Below are 20,354 nucleotides of genomic sequence, written 5' to 3' on the forward strand. Positions count from 1 at the left end.
TGCTTGTGGGACTGTCTATGTCTTGGGGCGGGGAGGGGAGAGACTGCTGGAGGCCTGGCTGCTAAGCTACTGTGTTACCAGTTACCAATCAATCAATCATGATTCACTCAGGGACCTACTCAATAGGCAGGACCTAGCTAATGTAGCCAGTTAATTGCCATCAATTAGCACCTACAAAACCAGGCTAAGGAGAGGAAAGAATCAATACAGACAATCAACTGTCAGCAGAGACAGTTTTGGCATGAGTTTTGTCTGTCAGCAGCTAGGGGTGCAGGGCCCCAGAACCTCCCTGCACCGATCTCCTCCACAGCTGGCAGGCATCACAGCAGGGGCTGCCATCCCTGCAGCTGTCACCCCGCTGCACCTTAACTCACGCAGTGTCACCCATGGCACCAGTTTTGCTTGTCTGCAGCTTGAGGGGCAATTCCCCCAAATCCCTGCACCGATCTCCTTGAAACTTGGCAGACTTTGTGGCCTCAGTAAGAGCTACCACCACTGCAGTTTTCACCCCTCTGTAGTGTGACACAGCCATGACATGAGTTTGGCTTTCATGAATTTGGGGTACAGTTCCTCCCAAACCCCTGAACTGATATTCTTGAAACTTGGCAGGTTTCATGCTGTCAGCAGAGGCTACCATCTCTGCAAGTTTCATCCAAATTGGACAAGAAACAACAAATTATAGATATTTCATTGATTCCCCGTTATACCCTAGGGCCGGGTCTCCGAGAAGGCTCTGAAGCTTTGGAGCCTCTTTGGCCAGATTGAGGTGGAAACCTGATCCGGAGCTCTAGATCAGATCATGGCCATCTGAAGAGGCTGGATCCGAAGCTGGATTGGATCGCTGCTGACTTGCACAGGCCTGCTCCCCGCCTTTCACCAGGGGATTGTTGATCTTGGCATTTACGGGGCTGCCCCACCGCCTGCAGTCCCACCAGGCCTCCCAACCCTGGCAGGATGCAGTTTTAGTGGCCATGCCAAGGACCTGGGGCCTCCTCCTTCCCCATGGCCCCAGTCCCATACCTCCAAGTTTGTCCTGGCAGGGGAATGAGCTCAGCAGAGACATGTTCTACCCCAGCTGGCTGGTGATGCAGTTAGTGCCCCCTCTAGCTGAGAGCAAGCAGGGCATTACTTGGCTTTTCAAAACCTCAGAAAAGGAAATTGGTGCAGATGGAGTGAGGAGGGTGGCACTCAGTACATCTGCAGGTGGAGCTTGGGGAACCCCAGCAGCAGCAGGTTCATCTTTAGGAATGCCAGCTACTCCACCAAACCAGCATCCAAGCAGGTGCGGTGTGGTGTCACAACATCCCCAGCAATGCTGAACACCCTCTCACTTGGAACACTGGTCAGTGGACAGGACAGGTGTTGCTGGGCAACCGTGGCCAGATCGCGCCACATCTGGCTGCAGCTTGCCCAGTAGGCCAAGGGGTCACATTCCAGTGGCTCCGTGTCCTCAGCAAGATAGGTAGCTACTGAAGCCTCGGCGCTGCCTGTCCAAGGCTGGGGTCTGGTGCATTTGGACCCCAGCAGTGAAGCCATGCTCACTAGGGGGATCACCTGGCTGAGGAGGGCATCGCCAGTGCTAAGGGTCTTGGTGGCCTCGAAGAACAGCTTGAGGACCACCAACATCTGGGAAATGGTACCCCACTCAGCTCTGTCCAGGGGGGCGCTGATCCCTATCTCCCCAAGCAAGGCCATCTCATGGATGGCCTTCTGTTACTCCACCAGCCTCTCGAGCATCAGGTATGTGGCGCTCCACTGAGTCTCCACATCCTGCATGATTCTGTGCTGCAGGATGCTGAGCTGTCTGTTTCTCACACAGCATCTTGCCCCCCTTGATGCTGCGGTGGAAGTAGCCTGCCACCTTCTTGCATTTTAAAAAAGGATTTAAAAAAAGCCTTCAATCTGGTATCCCATGATCACCTCTTGGCATAATTGGCTAACTGTGGCCTTGACCTCACCACGCTCCTCTGGCTTGGGAATTGGCTCCAGAGTAGGACCAAGAGGGTGGTGGTTGATGGAAGCCAATTGTCTTGGTGCGTGGTCACCAGTGGGGTCCCTTAAGGCTCTGTCCTAGGGCCTATACTGTTTAACATCTTCGTCAGTGATGTGGACATTGGTGTCAGAAGCGGACTGGCCAAGTTTGCCAACAACACCAAACTCTGGAGTAAAGCTTCCACACCTGAGGACAGGAGGGTGATCCAGGCAGATCTTGACAGGCTCATGAAATGGGCAGATGAGAACCTGATGGTGTTCAACACCAAAAAATGCAAGGTTCTTCACCTTGGGAGGAAAAACCTGCAGCATGCTTATAGGCTCGGCAGAGCTACGCTGGCTAGCACTACAGATGAAAGGGACTTGGGGGTCATGATTGACCACAAGATGAACATGAGCCTTCAATGTGATGCTGCGGCTAGTACAGCGAGCAAAATGCTGGCTTGCATCCATAGATGCTTCTCAAGCAAATCCCAAGACATCATTCTCCCATTGTACTCAGCCTTGGTGAGGCCGCAGCTGGAGTACTGTGTCCAGTTTTGGGCTCCACCATTCAAAGAAGAATGTGGAGAAGCTTGAGAAAGTGCAGAGGACAGCCACGCACATGATCAGAGGTCAGGAAAACAGACCTTATGATGAGAGGCTGAGAGCCATGGGATTCTTCAGCCTGGAAAAGCGTAGGCTCGGGGGTGATCTGATGGCCACCTACAAGTTTATCAGGGGTGCTCATCAGGATCTGGGGGAACATCTGTTCACCAGAGCGCCCCAAGGGATGACAAGATGGAACAGTCAGAAACTCTACTGCGAACAATTCAGGCTGGACATGAGGAAGAAATTCTTTACTATCCGAGCCACCAAGGTTTGGAATAGACTGCTGCCGGAGGCAGTTCAGGCACCCACTTTGAACACCTTCAAGACACACTTGGATACTTATCTTGCTGGGATTCTATGATCCCTGCTGACTTCCTGTCCCTGGGGCAGGGAGCTGGACTCAATGATCCTCTGGGGTCCCTTCCAGCCTGAATGTCTATGAAATCTATGAAATTTCAAAATCAGTTGGCTTGTAGCAGTACTGGTGGCGGTGCCATCACTGGCAGCCCTGTCCTCCTCCAAGGCATCCCTTACTATTAGGTGCAGCCTGTGTGCCACACAGTGGATGCCAGCAACGTTGGCATCATGGACAGCCTTCACTATATTGGCCTCATTGTCGGTGACCATGAACCTGTGGGTGAGCTCAGCCTGCCCAATGAGCCATCCCTGCACCATGTGGTTCATGGCCCCCATGATCTCCCTTGCGGTGTGGGACTCATCCAGCACCTCAGCTTGCAGTAGAGCTCACCGATGGCCTGACTGATTGCACCAGTGCCCCATGAGGGAGAGGTAGGTGTGATCGCCACCCCGGCTGCTCCAGATGTCGGCGATGAAGTGCAAGGCTACCTGAGGCCCTGCCTTGAGCAGCTCCTCCCTCAAGTACTCCCTGTATGCCTGATACAGGGAGAGCACCATCGCCCTGCTAAAGGTGGTGCATGTGGGCACTTTGTAAAATGAGGCCAGAAGTGCTACGAACCTCCTGAACCCTGGTTGCTCAACTAGGGAGAAGGGCTGGCTATCCAGAGCAAGCATCTCTCCAATGCTCTGGGTGATCTCGCGTGCCTTGGGAACACCTCCCCCCCCCGCTTTCTGTCCACCTTTCCCCCACTGGTCCAAGGGTGGCCTGCCTCTGCTTTCAGGGTAAGGGGACTTTGGAGCGAGTGGGGGACTTCCCTTTGGGCACGCTTGCACTGGTGCCAGGCTGAGCAACAGGAAGAAGGGCAAGAGGATGGTGCCTCCTCAGATGCAGCAGCATGGCCGTGGTAGGGAAGTGTCTCACATCCTTGCCATGGCTCATGTGCCTTCGGCAGTGCTGGCAGATGGCAAACCTGGAATCATCTGTCACCTCAAGATGATCCCACACTACACTACTCCCCCACTTCTGGGTTGAGGGCGAGGATCCTGCCTTTTTCCCCTTCTCAGCAGGCTGAGGCTGAACAGCAGGAGGAACTGCCTCAGCTGAGCCACTTGCCTTCACAATCTCAGCCTCCTCCGAGGTGCTGCTTTCTGGAGGAGGCCTGGGTCTAGGGGAAATGTGAGGGGTGTAGAGCACTAACTCTGATTCCCCTTCAGTCCCCAGAAGTGCCTGAGCCAGCATGCTCAGCATCCCTGGTTCCAGCTCCAGCTCCTCCTCTGGCAGTGGGAGGCTCACGCTGAGAGCTGAAATTGGGGTGGAAGAGGCAGTGATTCCACTGCTGGTGCCCACTTCTGGACTGAGCAGAGGTGGTGCAGGTGCAGGGACGTCAGGTGCAGACACTGCTCCCACCGCCTGGCTTCCACTGGTAGCACTGATGTGTTGGCTGCTCAGGAATAGAATGCATCTGTGTTTGGGATTGGGTGGGGGAGGGGCTTGCAGTTCTAGCTCTCTCCTTACCCCCTCTTCCTCCTCTGCCAGAAGACCTGGCACCTGTCTTTCCAGCACGCTTCATATTGATCTTTCCTGTGCTGCAAAAGGTCTCTGTATGTGTGTGAATCCTTTTGTATATCTGTCTGTCTTGTTCTCCTGTGAATATCTGTGTCTATCTTGTGCTGTGAATGAAATTATTTGTCTGTCTTCTTTCTGGCTCTCACTATATTGTCTATCTTTTGGTGTGAATGAAATTATTTGTGTGTGTTCCTGTGTCTCAATATATTATCTGTGTCTTGCTCTTCTGTAAATATCTGTCTGTCTTCTTCTGCTGTGATTTTTTTTCTATATTCTGGGTCTCTGTGTATGTGCATGCATGTGTGCGTGCATGTGTGCAAGCAAGCAATCTGTGCCTCCCTGCACAGTGATAGATAACACTGGCTGGGAAAACACAACTGTCTTTTTGCAGTTTCCAAAACAAGCTCCCACAAAAATAATTCAAAGAAATAAATTGAATTGCAGTACTACTAATAATTGAACTGAATAGCTAAGTTAAGCTAAATCCTAACCACTCCTTTATAACACGAAAAAGCAGCAGGAAGGTCTCAGTCGTAGCGTTCCTCTCTCATACAGCTGCTGACAGGGAATGAACTGCAAAAGGCACAGAAGGGCTGGAAACTGGGGCTTTTATACTTTTTTTAGTCCCACCCCACAGATGCTGCCATTGGAAAGGTAGCCAGGGAGAAATCCTTCTCACTGGCTACCTACAGACGTCAGTCTTCCCCGTGCCCCTGCTCCCCCTCCCTCCCCTGCTCCCACTCTCTGTCCTTCCCCCACACCCCCTCCATCTTCTAATTCCCTCAAAATGGCCGAAGGAGGTTTGAAGCATCCGAAGTGGGTCCAAAGCACTTCGGATGCCCCCAACCCACTCTGGACACCATTACTGGTATCCCGCTTATACCTGGAAGTGCCGCTTCAGATGCCGAAGCATCTGAAGTGGGTCCGGATCCGAAGCGGGATCCGAAGACTTGCACAGCCCTAATGGGTGGCAAACTGGTTCCATGGTCACACCCAGAGAGTGGTAGTGGATGGGTTGTTGTCAACCTGGAGGGATGTGGGCAGTGGAGTTCCCCAGGGCTCGGTCCTTGGGCCTGTGCTATTCAACATCTTTATCAGTAACTTGGAGATGGGTGTGGAAAGCACTTTGTCCAAATTTGCTGACGACACAAAGATGTTGGGAGAAGTGGGCACACTGGAGGGGAGGGATAGAATCCAACTAGATCTAGACAGGTTACAGAGGTGGGCAGATGAGAACAGAAAGAATTCAATGCAGACAAGTGCAGGGTGCTGCATCCAGGGAGAAGGAACCAGCAACGTACTTATAGGCTGTGGAACTCCCTTCTCAACAACACAGTGGCTGAAAGGGATCTTGGAGTCATTGTTGAGTCCAGGATGGACATAAGCCGCCAATGCAAGGAAGCGGTCAGTAAGACTAACCACACCTTGTCGTGCAGCTACAGATGCATCACAAGCAGGTCCAGGGTGGTGGTCCTTCTCCTCTATGTGGAGCTGGTCAGCTGCAGTTGGAGTACTGCATCCAGTTCTGGGTGCCGCACTTCAAGAGGGATGTGGCTAACCTTGAGATGGTCCAGAGGAGGGCCACTTGCATGATCAGGGGGCAGCAGGCCAGGCCCTACGAAGGTAGACTAGAGGGCCTGAATCCATTCAGCCTCCACAAGAGAAGGCGGAGAGGGGATCTGGTGGCCATCTATAAAGTCACTGGGGGACCAGTGGAAAATAGGTAAGGCTCTGTTCCCCCAGGTACCACTGGGGATAACAAGGAATAATGGCCACAAATTGATTGAGAGGAGGTTCAGGCTTGATATCAGGAGGCATTACTTTATGGTTAGGGCTGTCAGGCTCTGGAATGGGCTCCCAACGGAGGTGGTGCTCTCCTCTACCTTGGGGGTCTTCAAAAGGAGGTTGGATAGATATCTGGCTGCGGTATTATGATCCCAGCACTCATTCCTGCCCAGGGCAGGGGGTCGGACTTGATGATCTGTTCAGGTCCCTTCTGACCTTAGAAACGATGAAAGTGTGAAGTCTCTAGGTGACAGAATAAGGCAAATATTAATCATTCAGGTACCCAAATAAGTGAGAGCTTATTGCAGTGAGAGCCGCTGCCATACTGTCTTGGAAATATGGCTCAGATAGTAGGTGCTGAGCACCTGGTAATATGGCCTGGAACTCTTCTGGAAATCTGACCTCTAGCACTCACAGGACACTGCCTCACTGTCTAGCTATCTAGAATAACCCTGATCCAGAATGAGAGCATAGTGCCCATAGTATTGCCAGGAAAATTGCATTTGGGATAATTGAAATTAAAATTGGGGTTTGAAACTGAAATTGGGGTAACAAGGAAGAATGGTCACAAATTGACAGAGAGCAGATTTAGGCTAGACATCAGGAAAAACTTTATCATGATGAAGGTGGCCAAAATCTGGAATGGGCTTCCAAGGGAGGTGGTGCTCTCCCCTACCTTGGGGGTCTTTAAGAGAAGGCTGGACAGGCATCTGACTGGGGTCATTTGACCCCAGCACTCTTTCCTGCCCAGGCAGGGGGTCAGACTCGATGATCAGTTGACGTCCCTTCCGACCCTAGCATCTATAAATCTGTGAATTTATAACTTTGTTCATGTTACTGGCCTCTGGTCCTAGGGATTCAGAGCTCTTAATACATCAGTTGAAATGAAATGTGGCATTCATTCAGATTCTGCTTATGGGACCAGATTCCTTCTGCTGGCACCCCAAATCGTGAGAGACCAGTTTTCATTCTTTGCTCAGTGGGATAAGGACAGTGAAGTTGAGCAGCTGATCTTCCACCAGCTAGTCAGATGGCTTCTGATTAGTGAAAGGTGGTCAAGTATGTACACTCCACTGGCTCTGCTCTATGAACAGACCCTCACAGCAAGCATGTGAAAATGGGAACCCAGTGCTTGCTGGATTCCTTACCCATGCCTGTAAAAGTGGCCAAATCCTTTCCTCAATTTGTTGACCCTACAGTATCAAGAACACCAATCTTATACATAATGACAGACTCCCGAGCAGCATTGTGAGGAGTGGATGACCAGGACACAAAAATAGAGCCACTGCCAGCCTGGCCACTGCTTTTGCCATCACTGTCGCTCAGGGTGCAGAACTTTCTTGCTACACCCCTGTCCCTGCCTCCCTTCACCCCCTCCCCCTGCCTCAGCACTGTGCTGATCCCATGATATCCTTTACCCTTTTTACCCTCTCCACCTCTACTATGTGAGAAGTAAGAGCCTGCCCTCCATCTTCTACACAAAGGACAGTGCAATCCCAGGGCCAGCAGTGGCAAAAGTTCTAATACTTGAATAAGCATCCCTAACTTTCAGATGTTATCTGCATGCTATCTGAACTCTCCAAACCATTTGGGCCTAAAAATCCAGCTTGCTCATTGTGTGAAATTTCCAATACTTCCTGATACTGATCATGCTGGAAATTAGAAATAGGAGACTGGTCTTTTCAAGTTCTGGAAGGAACCAGGAAACATAGAGGCATGTGAAAGTTAAAAAAAGAAGAGGGAATGAGCTATAACAAATTGGAACCTTTGCCATCACCAGGGCTCCAAATTTCACATTACTCTGAACTCTTAAGAGCTGTCACAGAGTGGGAATGCATAAATGATGCAATGTCTTTGAAAACTAGGGACCCAGCCAGCAGGCTGTATCTTTGCAAGGAGACAAGCAACAGCGACAGCTAGTTTCATGCGGAGAGACATAGACAAAACAAACACTAAAAATAAATCCCCCTCTAGAGCAGAACATCCTTGCCAATGGAATTAAAGGAAGCATGTTTCATACTTCTCTGTAAGCACAGTTGTGAGATTCAGTACAGACCATCTACTGAATCTGTGCAGCATCTAGGTGCTGCTTTCCCAAGATGTTAAACAGAAGTGAGGGAAGCATTCTTCCTCTGCTCTTTCCTTTTTTCTTTCTTTCTTTCTTTCAGGATAGGGAATCCTGCAAGATCTGTATGTGATTGTGCATGAGGAGAAAGGGAGAATAATTCCACAATGCCAACCTCAATCCTAGATCTGTCCAGAAAATGAAGGGGAAGGGAAACTGGTGAAAAACTGCAAAATCTTGGAAGACATTTTTGTTTTGGCTGTAGGATTTTTATTTATCTGAAATGTTTCAGTTGTCCTTTCTTCTTCCTCCTTAATCTCCCTTTTGACATTAAAAAGGAGGGAAGAGAGAATGAAAGAAGGGGAGGGAGAAACAGGAAAAATGATTAACTGAATCAGAAAACATGAAGAAGGCTGGGAAAAGACTCTGGAAAAGTTTATTTTAAAAGTTACAAAAATTCCTGATTTTGGAAAAAGGACCAATGCTCAGACCAAGTCTTTCACTGCAAATATTTTGATCAGCTGCATGCAGCACCTTTTCTGCCTATTTTCTGCATAAGAGAGAAGTGGCAAATGAAAAAGCAATATTCAATCCTTTCTACTCCAGTGATCTCTGGGCCAAGTCCTGAGCTGTTCTAAAGGGACTAGGTTTATACCAGGTGAGACTCGGGCTTTAGACTTCTGTTACTTTGGCTGTAGGAGAGGGCTGTTGGGAAACTAATAAACATATAGTGCCAAGAGCTGGTGTATTTTTTGACTCATTTATCATCCACAGAATTGTTAACAAAGTTCCCTTCACAGAACTTTGGTTATGAGGAGGATGTATTGGAAAGGGTGAATGCAGCTTGCCTTTCAGATCCCAGGTATGGGATATTAAGTAAGAAGCCATATTTTCTGTTTTGAGCTGAGCAAATCTAGCAGGCAGCTGTCAGAGACAACTGCAAGGTATCCATAATGAATGCTTTTTGGGAAAAGGCACTTTTTTGAACGTTAACTAAATGTTATATATGGTAAAAATGATGCACTTCCTTAAACAAGCCACTTTGTGGCAGTGCTGTTCCACACAACAGTTTACAAATGTCTTGGGAATTCCCCCCAAAATCAGTTGGACTGTAAAATCTTTGGACAACTTGGCATGCAAGGCACTAACATATCAATGTCTAGATATGGCAGGTGGACAGTAGTTAAAATCCAGTCTGAAAACAAAGTCACAGGGAACATGAGATTGAGGGAGACACCAGCTTCATCCTTAAGGAACAGAGCTGGCTGCAAGGGTAAGCTGGACAGAAGGATGCCCGAAGTAGTGCAAACCCAGGGGAATATCATGGAAGTAGCAGAGATTGGGTTCCAGTGATCTAAGGCTCAACCATGCTCTTGTAGTCCAAGGGAAAATAAAGGTGCTCTTGTCTTCCAGCCATGACAACCACATTGTGTTGCCTTCTCTAGTTTCTGGGTGCAATTATCTGGATCCTGGTGTGGAAGTAGGGGCTGACCTGTGAGGTTGCCATTGGGGTCCTCCAAGCTAGCTGCATCTAAATAACTGCATTGTGGCTCTTTTGAGACTGCCCTAATGCCTCACCACCCACAGGGTGCTCACTCATGCTCTATAACTCAGTGACCAATTTTCTCCTTTGGTGTCCCCCACAAAATTGGTGGGGAAGAGAGGATTGAGGAGGCTGGGTATAGTAAAAATCTGCACCAGGGCAACAGGATGTTATTTGAAAATGCAGGCTAATCCTCCCATTGCCCAGGTGCCTGCCTGGGGGCACAAATACCAGGCCACACATGTGGGGCTTGTACCACTGGGAGAATTTCTCCTTCAGTCCTTTGATGTCTGCCTTCAGCTCTTCCTGACAGTCTATTGCCAGTTTGGCACCTCCCTTGCCTTTATTGCCAGTTTGCCTCCTCCCTTGTTTTTGTTTCTGACTTCAGTTCCTCCAAATGGGTTAGAAAAACAGCATTGGCCTCTGCCATTACTCAGCTCGAAGATCTCCAGGGAAACCTCAGATGCTGAGAAGGTGATATTAATATTACGTGGATGCCATGATTCCTCCAGAGTCAGTGGGGACACAGTGCCTATGAGCAATGTATAGGAGATCTGAGCTGATGGAGGTGCTAGCTGTTGGATGACACATCACACTCAAGTCCTGATGGGTTGTGATCATTAGCCATTTTCTGGAATTCATTGCATAAGTAGGGGCAGTAGCTCTGGAGACCTGCTCAAATTCTGCTTTGGTTAATTACCTTCTGCAGACTGAAATTCCTCCCACAGTTTAATTGGATAGTTATTCTTCTTCACTTCCATTCGTAAACTGTAGTGGAGTGTTGCTATGCTGTAAAGCAGCTGCCAAATTTTAGTGATGGGGAAAGTGACTCCTTTATGTCAAGTTTAAGTGATTTCTGTTTTAACAGAGTGGTGTTTTACTGTGCTGTAATTATAGCATATTTGTTTTTGTTATGCACTGCCTTGGGAGCTGGAAACTGTACAATTGTATGATGATGATGATAATGATGATGACACTGGTGGAAGAAAGCATTATATAAAATTCAGTCAGTTTTACTGGCTGAGCTTCTATATCCATGGAGTTAAGTCATATAATGGAAAATTAACTAAACATCAAGGAGAAAAGAATAATTATAAGGAGAGCTAGAGAACAGAGCTATCTATGAATATTTTGTTAATATGATCCAGGGGGAATTATCCTGACACTGTATAAGTGACTTGGACTACAGCACTTAATTCTGGCCTGTACGCTGTCTGAAAGTGATCACAGACACGGTGAACATGTTAATCAGGGAATTTCTGCAGAGCTAGAGTCTATAGAGAGGCCTGATCCAAGGCCCCAGGTTTGAACTCCTTTGGGTCTGAAGGGATATTTGAGTACAGTTCTAATCTTTTCAGCTGTGACTCATCACTACTAGAAAAGCTAGGAGGCGATTCATGGGAAAGGGGACTCCCAGGTGATCTCCTAAAAAGAAGCATGTTTTTAAGGAGAACAAGAAATTAAAGCTGCCTCTAGACTTCAGAAGCTGATGTAATCTGCAAGACCAGAAAGGTGCAAACCAAATTGGTGCGGTGCTGGTGGTGACAAGAGGTTGCACCCTCAAGTGTTCCTGTGGAATTGTATACTGCCTCACTATAGGGGTTCCAAGGTATTCTTGGCCTTGTATTCTCTTCCTTCCAGCTGAACATGTTGACTATGCCAGTAGTCAACAATGACCTTATGGCCTACTGAGTGACCTTTTCATGACCATTCAAAGCCTACTGAAGTCCATGAAAAGGCACTCATTGATTTCAGGTCCTAAATACCTGTGGAATTTGTGGCCCATGTGACTTTGACAACTTTCCTTTTCTCATACAGAATAGACTCCTCATAGCAACAATGGGGAGAACTCAAATAAAGAGTTTGTAAAGCACCTAGGCAAACCACATAGCTCTGCAAAGAGATCCTTTCCTCACTGAAGACAATGGCAGCTTTGCCATTGATTTGGCATGTCTAGGTTTTCAAGTCATGGCCATTTTAATCTTTTCAGAAATACAGTATTGGGGCTTGCTTCTATAATTGTCTGCCCCTGTATCATAGGTATCAGACTCACTCTCGTCCCTTCATTCAGACTCACCCTCTCGTACGGGGCGGTTATTATGAATAATTGTGTTGCAGCGGCACATAGGGGCACTAACCAAGACCAGTGCGCTATTGTGTAGGTTGCTGCACTGGCACATATAGGAGATTGTTCCTTCCTCAAAGAACTTATACTCTAAATAGACCAGGTAGATAAATGAAGGAGAAAGAACTGGAGTTATTTTTTGAGTATATCTAATTCTACTACTTGCTCCAGTCTAGTTTTCAGTGGCTTTTGCCTGGTCTAGAAGGCTTAAAGAAAACTAGCTAGCTGGCTCAAATGGCCTTCTCAGGTGCTTCAACAAGCCTTTTTCAGTCTTTCTGTGTATACAAATCCAGCTATCTATCTGGGGGGTCACCTTTTACTGTATTTGTGTTAATTGGTTTTACTTGGTAACTCACAGTGCTATGACTGCAGTTTTAGTAATAGATGATATCCCTGATTATGTTAGGGTAAATCCAGGGTAACTCTATCTGAGTCATGTTCACATTGACAAGAGTAACACTAAATGTACATCAGCATAACTGAGGTTAGAATTTGGCTCATTTACAATATTTACCAATAACCTTTTTTCCCTTATCTAGTAATGTTTCTGCAGAAAGACTGCAAGTGAGCAGAAGCAGACCCTTATTTTGTGAGTCTGGGTCAACTCCCTCTACTCAAATTCTGCTTCTTCAGGTATTCACCATTATGAAATGCATAACAAAATCAAGTCTAATACTTTATTTTTCACATATACGATATTGACCTCACTGCTTTAATTAGTTTTGGACCTTGCTGTCTGTCTTGTGTTATGTTCCTCTTCTGTTAGGTTTGTGGTTTTCCAATCTACCATAATCTGACCCCAACTCCCCACCTCCTTCTTCCACCCCAGATATCCCTCATATACTATGGAACTAGATGCCACAAATACATGGGAGATCCAGGGAGGCAAATGCCCAACTGCAGTTAACATAAGAGATTCCAGCAAGGTAAGAGAAGTATGTGATTTTGTGTGCTGCAGAAGATCTAGATGAGATTACAGCAGTACCAGATTATGACATGCTGAGGCCCTAAACTATGTCTATTTTAAGAGGCCCCATATGATAAAAATAATCCCAGGTATCTATATTTTTGTCAGAATGAAAATGTCCATATTTAGAGAATAATTTTCCTGCATCTCCTTTATTTACCAGCTGATTATTATAAAACTTGATATTGAGTCAGTTTTTTTCTTATTTAGAGGCCCCTCATATTGTGAGGCCCTAAACTGTATTTTAAGTAGCTTAAACCTAAATCCAGAACTGGATTACAGCTTGTTGAAACTTTTTTGTGAATCATTTATTCTCCAAACAATGCAGCAGTAGAACAGCTAGAACTATTTTAAAATTCAATAAACAGTTTCAGTGAAAAAAAATTGGACATGTTAAAATGGTTCGTCTTGGCATTTCTGAAACAGAAAATTTGGCTTTTTGATGATAGGATTTAGGTGTCATTCAGAAAATGAAGGTGGTGATAGTGACCTATCAATTTTGGCCACTTACAAAAGATTCCAGTTGTGGGACTCACCTAGAAGATGAGAGAGCCAGGGTCAAACACTCTCTTTGCTGGTGTGGGACAGAGACTTCAGCTGGTGTCTCCCATTTCTCAGGTGACTGCCTTAACCCTGGGCTATATGCTCTTAACAGGAAAGTTTCTCTGACACACCATTAAAACTGTTCTACTCTGACAGAATTGATTCTTTGGGCCAGAAAGAAAGGGTAATGATACCCTTGATACCCAAGCTAGTTTGGGTACCAGAAGCAGTATAACTAAAAAAGCAAGAAGCTCCATGCAGGCTCATTGACACTGCTAAGAAAGAAGGTAAATTAGCCATTATGGGAAATTATTGCCACAGCTAGACTGCTCCTGGCACATTAGCTAATTTGGGTATATACTGCACTATATCATGAATGTAGGCATACATTTTTCTAGTCTTGATGGTTAGACACCTGAGAGGGAACATAGTTGGGTTCCTGTTCTAGTTCCAGAGGATATTTAATTAGTTATACTGTCTGGAATAGCTTCAAGAAGATAGATACAGGGAAACTAACCCCAGAATACCCAGTGGTTTAGGCATTTGCCTGGGAGATGGGACACTCAAGTTCAATTTTCTGTTCCAGGAGAGACAGAGAGGAAGGCTACTATTAGGATCCCTTACCTCCCTGGTGAGTGCCTAACTGATAAGTTGTAGGGCACAAGGTAGGCACAAGCTCCCACTCCTCCATTTTGTAAAGGGTGCCTAAGTCCTCATTCCTCTAATTTTATTTTAGAAGCATTTAAAGTGTCTGACTTCTTTAAGAAAATAGTTCAGCTTGAGTCATATAAAACTTTTTGTTGGACTAGGAACATTTTTTTTAAAAATGCACTGAAAAATGTACATTTTTTGTTTGCGGTTGACCTGGAATGAATTGGTTTGATTTTCAGATGTTTCAGTTTGGCCAACACACATTACACAGCTTTAGCTGAGGCAGTCAATTACACTAGAAAAAGAGAAGCAGTGACATTCAGTTAGTCCTGACTGTACAAATAGAGATAATTGGGAATAAGTGAAAGTGTAAGGGAGCCTGATTTTTCTCACATTTGCAACAGCCTCAAGCAGGACATTCCACTGAAGTCAATGGCACCACACCTATGTGAAACCAAGTTGATGTGAAGTAGCTGCCCAAGTTGTCTGGAAGCAGTGTAAGTACATGGAGATGGCAGTGGACAAAGCTGTATGTTGCACTGGCTTTGAATTCTTCTGTGCTTACTTGCTGACCTCCCTATTTGACTTGGCATTTGGAGGAGAAGAGGTTGCCTGGTGTAACTCTGGATCCTAGCCCACATTTGTAGCAGTGGAGGAAGGACTCACCAATGAGTGTGGTCTTGGTTGTTGGCCCTGACTTCCGTGGCACCAGCACCTCGTGGTACTGCTCGCCTGCCAGTGTGCTGTACACCACCTTGTAGTTCTGCACCTCGGCCTCACTGTTATCCCACTCGAGTTCCAGGCTGGTTGATGTCCGAAACCCAACACGGAGGTTCTTGGGAGCATCAATCTCTGTAGAATGTAAGAAAGCAAATGTGGTTTCACTTCCTGGGCTTGTCCCCTCTTAATGTGAGATACTTGGTTAAACAAACTGTTGCCCATCAGTAAGGAATCTGAGTTGTGCTATTGTGAGACTATGGTATTGAACTACCTCAGATGCTGCTGGAACTGTTCTCTGACTAGCAAGCAACATGCACATTTTGGGTGCAGTTGCACTTACTGAAGTGTCTGTCTGACATGATGCTTATATGATCCCCATCACTGTGGTATCTGAGCATCTGTGGTAACTCACAGATTTGAAGGCCAGATAGGACCATTATAATCATCATCTTTGACCATCTGCACAACACAGGTGGTAGAACTCCATCCAGTAAGACCTAGATGAAACCCAATAACTTGTGAGAGCATTAGCACATCTCTCTTAAATGACACAGCCTTGATTTAAAGATATCAAATGATGGAGAATTCCCCACCATGGTGGATAATTAATTCCCTTGATAAGTTATTTCAAAGACTGTTAAATTACCCCTTCCGTTAAATTGCACTGACACTGAACTTCCTCTGCACCCCACTAAGGTAAGGAATAATAATTATTCCCATTTTAAAAATGGGTAAACTGAAGCATGGAATGATCAGAAAAGGGGTCAGTGGGCACAGCAAAAAACTCCTGAGTTCTTCTTAACTGACTTAAGTACAAGATCTCATGCTGATTTACAGACTCCTACAGTGTATCTTGATTGCACCGTGGTTTAGCACTGCTTATATATTTCTATAAATGTTAGCAAAATTTGCCTCTCGTTTACATAGTATATAAACCCACTGGAAACAATGGGCTCCCATAAATCTAACTAAGGACAGGATTTGGCCATTTTATATGCTGGGTTGTTGTATGTAGGGTATAACTACTAGCCAATTTTCTTTTATGGTTTTTTTTATTATAAGCTCTTATAGAAATAAAACAAGGAAAGGCAGACTCAGCAAATCAATACACCTGTACAGCTCACTATAAATATAAACAGTACACATACTATGATTATTGTCATAGAAGCCCTAGTATCTACTGGTAATATACATGAAGGGTAATTTATAAACCATAAAACAGCACTGAAATGTGCTGTCTCCCTCCTCCTTTATGGCACGGTAAATTAAACCTGTTAGCTATCCACAGGCTTACTATTAATTAAAGTTTTACCGACCAGTTAGAGTATTCTTATAAGATATAAAAATAAGATAACATTTTTAACTGTGTTGTTTTCAGCTGCTTGACTGCAGACTGTCTCAGGCAACACATCCATCTAATCTATTTAATTTGTATAGGGACAGAGAGGAATAACATTTTTCAATAAAAGCAAACCTAAAGTTTGGTTCCTAATTGCTTGGCAACAAAATGCTGAGTAGACTCAATAGAAAATCAGGCTACTGATTTAAGTTGCTACATATGGGGGCTGGACTCGATGATCTTCCGAGGTCCCTTCCAGCCCTAATGTCTATGAAACCTATATAGACTTTGGAGGCTAACTTTTGGCCCCCTGTTCCTTGACACTTTTGGCCAAAGTTTCAAACTAAATTGAAGATCTAAATGATTTTGGAAGCTTTTGTAGAGGCTAGCCCTTCCTGTGATACTTGTCCTAAACCCAGTCCTTTGTGAGGCATGTTTATGCTGTAATGTGAGTGGCATACAAACTTAGGTTTGAACTCACCTGAATTCTGGAAAGTTTCTGATTTGGATCAAAGGTTAGAGCACACACCCGTGGAAGGATCATCCAGCCCTATCTTGTACCAAACTGATGTCTCTGGGTTACAAACTATTGCCTTGATGCAACAGCCCCATTGACTTCAGTCCAAGTACACATAATATGGATGAGAATCTAAATTACTGTATTACACTACAGACCTGGAATTATTTTTTTCACTTAGGAAATACACATTGCAGTTAAGACAGATAGACAGAATAGATAGACAGATGGTAAATCCTGCAAAATACTTATAGATGGGTTTGTGCTGTAGACAAAAGCTTTCAAACAGAGATATTGTACAGATCTGCCATAGTGGAAAAATCCTTCACCTGAGAAAAATTTACCCTGAAGTCATACAGAATGAGAGGTCACACAAGGAGGCAGTGAATCACAGCACAGCAGACAGGTTCTCATAAGATGGGGTCTCCTGGAGGTCAGGAATTTTTTTCAGGGGCAAATACACAGCAGGTGGCAGAGGAGGAGTAAGGTGTCACCTTCTCCTGCCTAGCTTTGGTCATGGACCAAGTAGAGAAGGAGTCAGCATGATCCTGTGGGAAGGAACGCTCTCTTCTCTCCACAAGTGGCCAAAGGGGACTTAAATTTCAATGTCTGCTTGTTTGTCAGGCAGTCCATCATTTTTCAAGACAGTTGCCTAGTTAGCATGGCAGTCCATCAGGCAGCAACCAGTTGGGTGTGGCTGATTCTGTCAGGCAGAGATTTAGCTTGTTTGCTCACTCAGTCAGAAAGAGAACTGCCCTTTTGGAGGACATGTTTTAGTCTGTGTATCCTTAGTACATCTGTTAGTCAGTCTTCCAGCAAGCTGACCAGCTTGCCATGTTAGTCCTTGGCTGTGGAACAGACTCAAGCAACAGATTTATAAGCATCATTAACATACCTGTTGCGAAGTGGGTGACAGCTGGATCACTCTCATTAGTCCCTCGTACAGCACTTATGGAGACTTCGTACTGTGAGCCAGGCCGCAGGGCTTGCATTGAATATTGGCTAAGAGGAGGCTGCAGGCGGAAGGTGGTCTTTCCCCCTTCCCCATTCACCAAGCCATACTTCAGCAGGATGTAGTCTACTTTGGCTCGTGGTGGGGTCCACTCCACAAAGGCCACCGTGTCTGAGACGTCTCGCACCATGATCTGGGTTGGCCCATCAATTACTGAACACCAAACAGACATGTTCGTTAGGGGAATTAAACATCAAGGCAAAACATCAATTACAGGGGATCCAGCCCTGGAACAAGAGTGGGTAGATTTGATACCTCTTGTCTTTGAAGAAGCCAATTGCATGTTTCAACTCAATAACTGGGCAAACAAAGTGGGAAAAGAACAAACAAGAGTTGTGATCCAAGACTGTTTAGATGAGTTGCTCCTGGCTGCCAAGTAATAAGATGTTACAAGAAGCATTATGGGGACTGCACTCAGAAGCTCCCCTCCAGTCCTGTATTTCTAAGTTAAATGGTGGGTGGATCTGAATAAATTTTTGAGTTTGGTCCAGATAGATACACAAAGCATAGGATTCTTATGGGAACTGTCCACCCATAAGCCAAAGTCCATGTATAGTGGGACTAAACCAAAAGGAAAACATGAATCATTACAGCTCTTTAAAGAAAGAGGCATAACCTAGTCATTCATTAGGCTAATGTGCTGCCTAAATAAAATGCCTTTGGGTTGGATTTTTATCCATGACAAAATAACATAAAACACACATTATCAAAAATTACTGATGATTTTAGGTGCTTCAGTTTCTGGGTGCTCAATTTCAGGCCCCTTCAAGTGGTTTAATTTTTCAAAGAGTGGGTGCCTAGCACTTTCTGAGAACTGGGTGGCTTTAAGAAATTTTTAACTGAGCCTTCAGAAAATGCCAGCAGCCAAAAGCAATTTGGCAGTTTGGACCAAAATGTCTATACTCTAGGAAGAGTAATACACCATTAATGCTACTAAAGTAACACCCGCTTGAGAAATAAATCAGTTGAAAGGCTGGAAGAGGCCATTGAGATCACATAGTTTGTGTTCCTCTATAATCTGTTCCCCTTTATAACATTCCTGAATTAGTTCTTATTATCACATTTCTTTTCTGCAGTTATACACCAGTGCAAAATACTGAGGAAATAACTTATATCTCCTCCTCAACCGTCTCATATTTATACTTCCAAAGATTGCATTTTTTTCTAGAGTTGACCCTAGAGTTGTACTGCAACTCATGTCTAGCTGAGTATCTTCTGTGAACCTTCACAAGTGTTTTTCTGCCACTGCTCCCTAGGATAAAATCAGCTATGCTGTAACTGTAGTCTACATTCTCTTTCCTTAAATTTGGTCACTTAAAAACACATACTGTTTGCTTGTGTGTAGTTTACAAAGCAATTCAGATTGATATATATCAGTGCTGCTTCCTCTGTATTATTTACTACTTCCCCAGTTTTTGTGGCACCTGTACATTTTTTTGAAAGTGGTGAATTTATATTTTCTTACAGGTCACTGATTAAGGTTGAAGAACTGATTTTTTAGGAACTTCACTAGAAACACATTGGTTTTAATGATGATTCTTTGTTTACAGGTGCATTTGGAGACCTACCAGTTAGCCAGTTTCTTATAACCTGTGGATTTCTAGTATATTTTAAACATGGAAAGGAGATGAGAAAACAGCTTGCGTTGTCAAGAAAACAGCCATCAGTTACAATACTCCAGCTGCCCTTTACAAAGTCTCTTGAGCCTGGAATAGCTAGTCTGAAAATTGTATGAAAAATGATTTGCATCTTGGGATCTCCACTGCTCTCTGTTGATGTTTGAGTTCCACCTGACCATTTTGACCCTTTTGCTTTTTCCCTTAGAAGGAACTCAGAATTGTGGACTGCATAGACATGAAAAATATTCTTAAGAAAGCAGTACTTTTCTGAGAAGTTTTGGTTCAAATTCTGGGTCAATGCCATTTGGAGTATAACCTTTTCATAGCCCTAAGCATTGTAATGGTAGACAACAGCCAAACACTTGGTTATTGCTCATGTACCATAGCAACATTAACATTCAGTGTCTGCTAAGCAGCCAATTCTGAGACTTATTTTCTATCTGGGGGTCTAAGGCCTATTATCCAGCTTTTTATTGTGTGGGTTTTCTTTGACTAGTGATAGCATAAATTATATTAACCAACTAGTAATAAATAAGTTGACATTGTAAGTCAAGATTCACTCAGTGCATATAAAAAAAAGATATATTTAAAATGCATTTTCTATGTGTCATAAATGTCATCAAGTAATAGGCACTAAATGTGCAGATGTCCAAGGTGAGATGGAGTGACTGAGGCAGGTAAGACCCTTCTGTGGCCAGGCAGCATGGGGCTGATCCAGCTCAGGTTCTAGGATCAGGTGGTTGGTTCAGAGCTGCTCCTACTTTGTTCTAGCATCCATCTCCTACATCTGGGTGGTGCAGAGCTTCTCCAGCTTGGTTCCTATGGCTGTTGGGGTTGAGGGTTGCTCCAGATTTGACAAAGGAATACTCACCCTCCCCTCTCCTTGCATTGAAGTTTTTCTCAGGGTGCCAAAATTTATAGCTTTGTCTCTGGATGGAAGATCAAGGAGGAATGGCGGAAG

General features: G+C 45.1%; 1 protein-coding gene across 2 annotated transcripts in view; it reads right to left on the reverse strand.

Moving 5' to 3' along the window:
* The window catches only part of TNR (tenascin R), a 353,800-nt gene that overhangs the window by 40,269 nt on the left and 293,177 nt on the right, over positions 1–20,354 (reverse strand). For both annotated transcript variants that reach the window (XM_019500323.2, XM_059728327.1), the window contains exons 8-9: positions 17,658–17,927; positions 14,853–15,038 (exon numbers count right to left, since the gene is read on the reverse strand). In XM_019500323.2, coding sequence (XP_019355868.2) covers positions 14,853–15,038; positions 17,658–17,927 — 456 coding nt within the window. The remainder of the gene's footprint in view (positions 1–14,852; positions 15,039–17,657; positions 17,928–20,354) is intronic.

The sequence above is a fragment of the Alligator mississippiensis genome, chromosome 5 (genome assembly GCF_030867095.1).
Source record: "Alligator mississippiensis isolate rAllMis1 chromosome 5, rAllMis1, whole genome shotgun sequence".
Taxonomy (NCBI): Eukaryota; Metazoa; Chordata; order Crocodylia; family Alligatoridae; genus Alligator; species Alligator mississippiensis.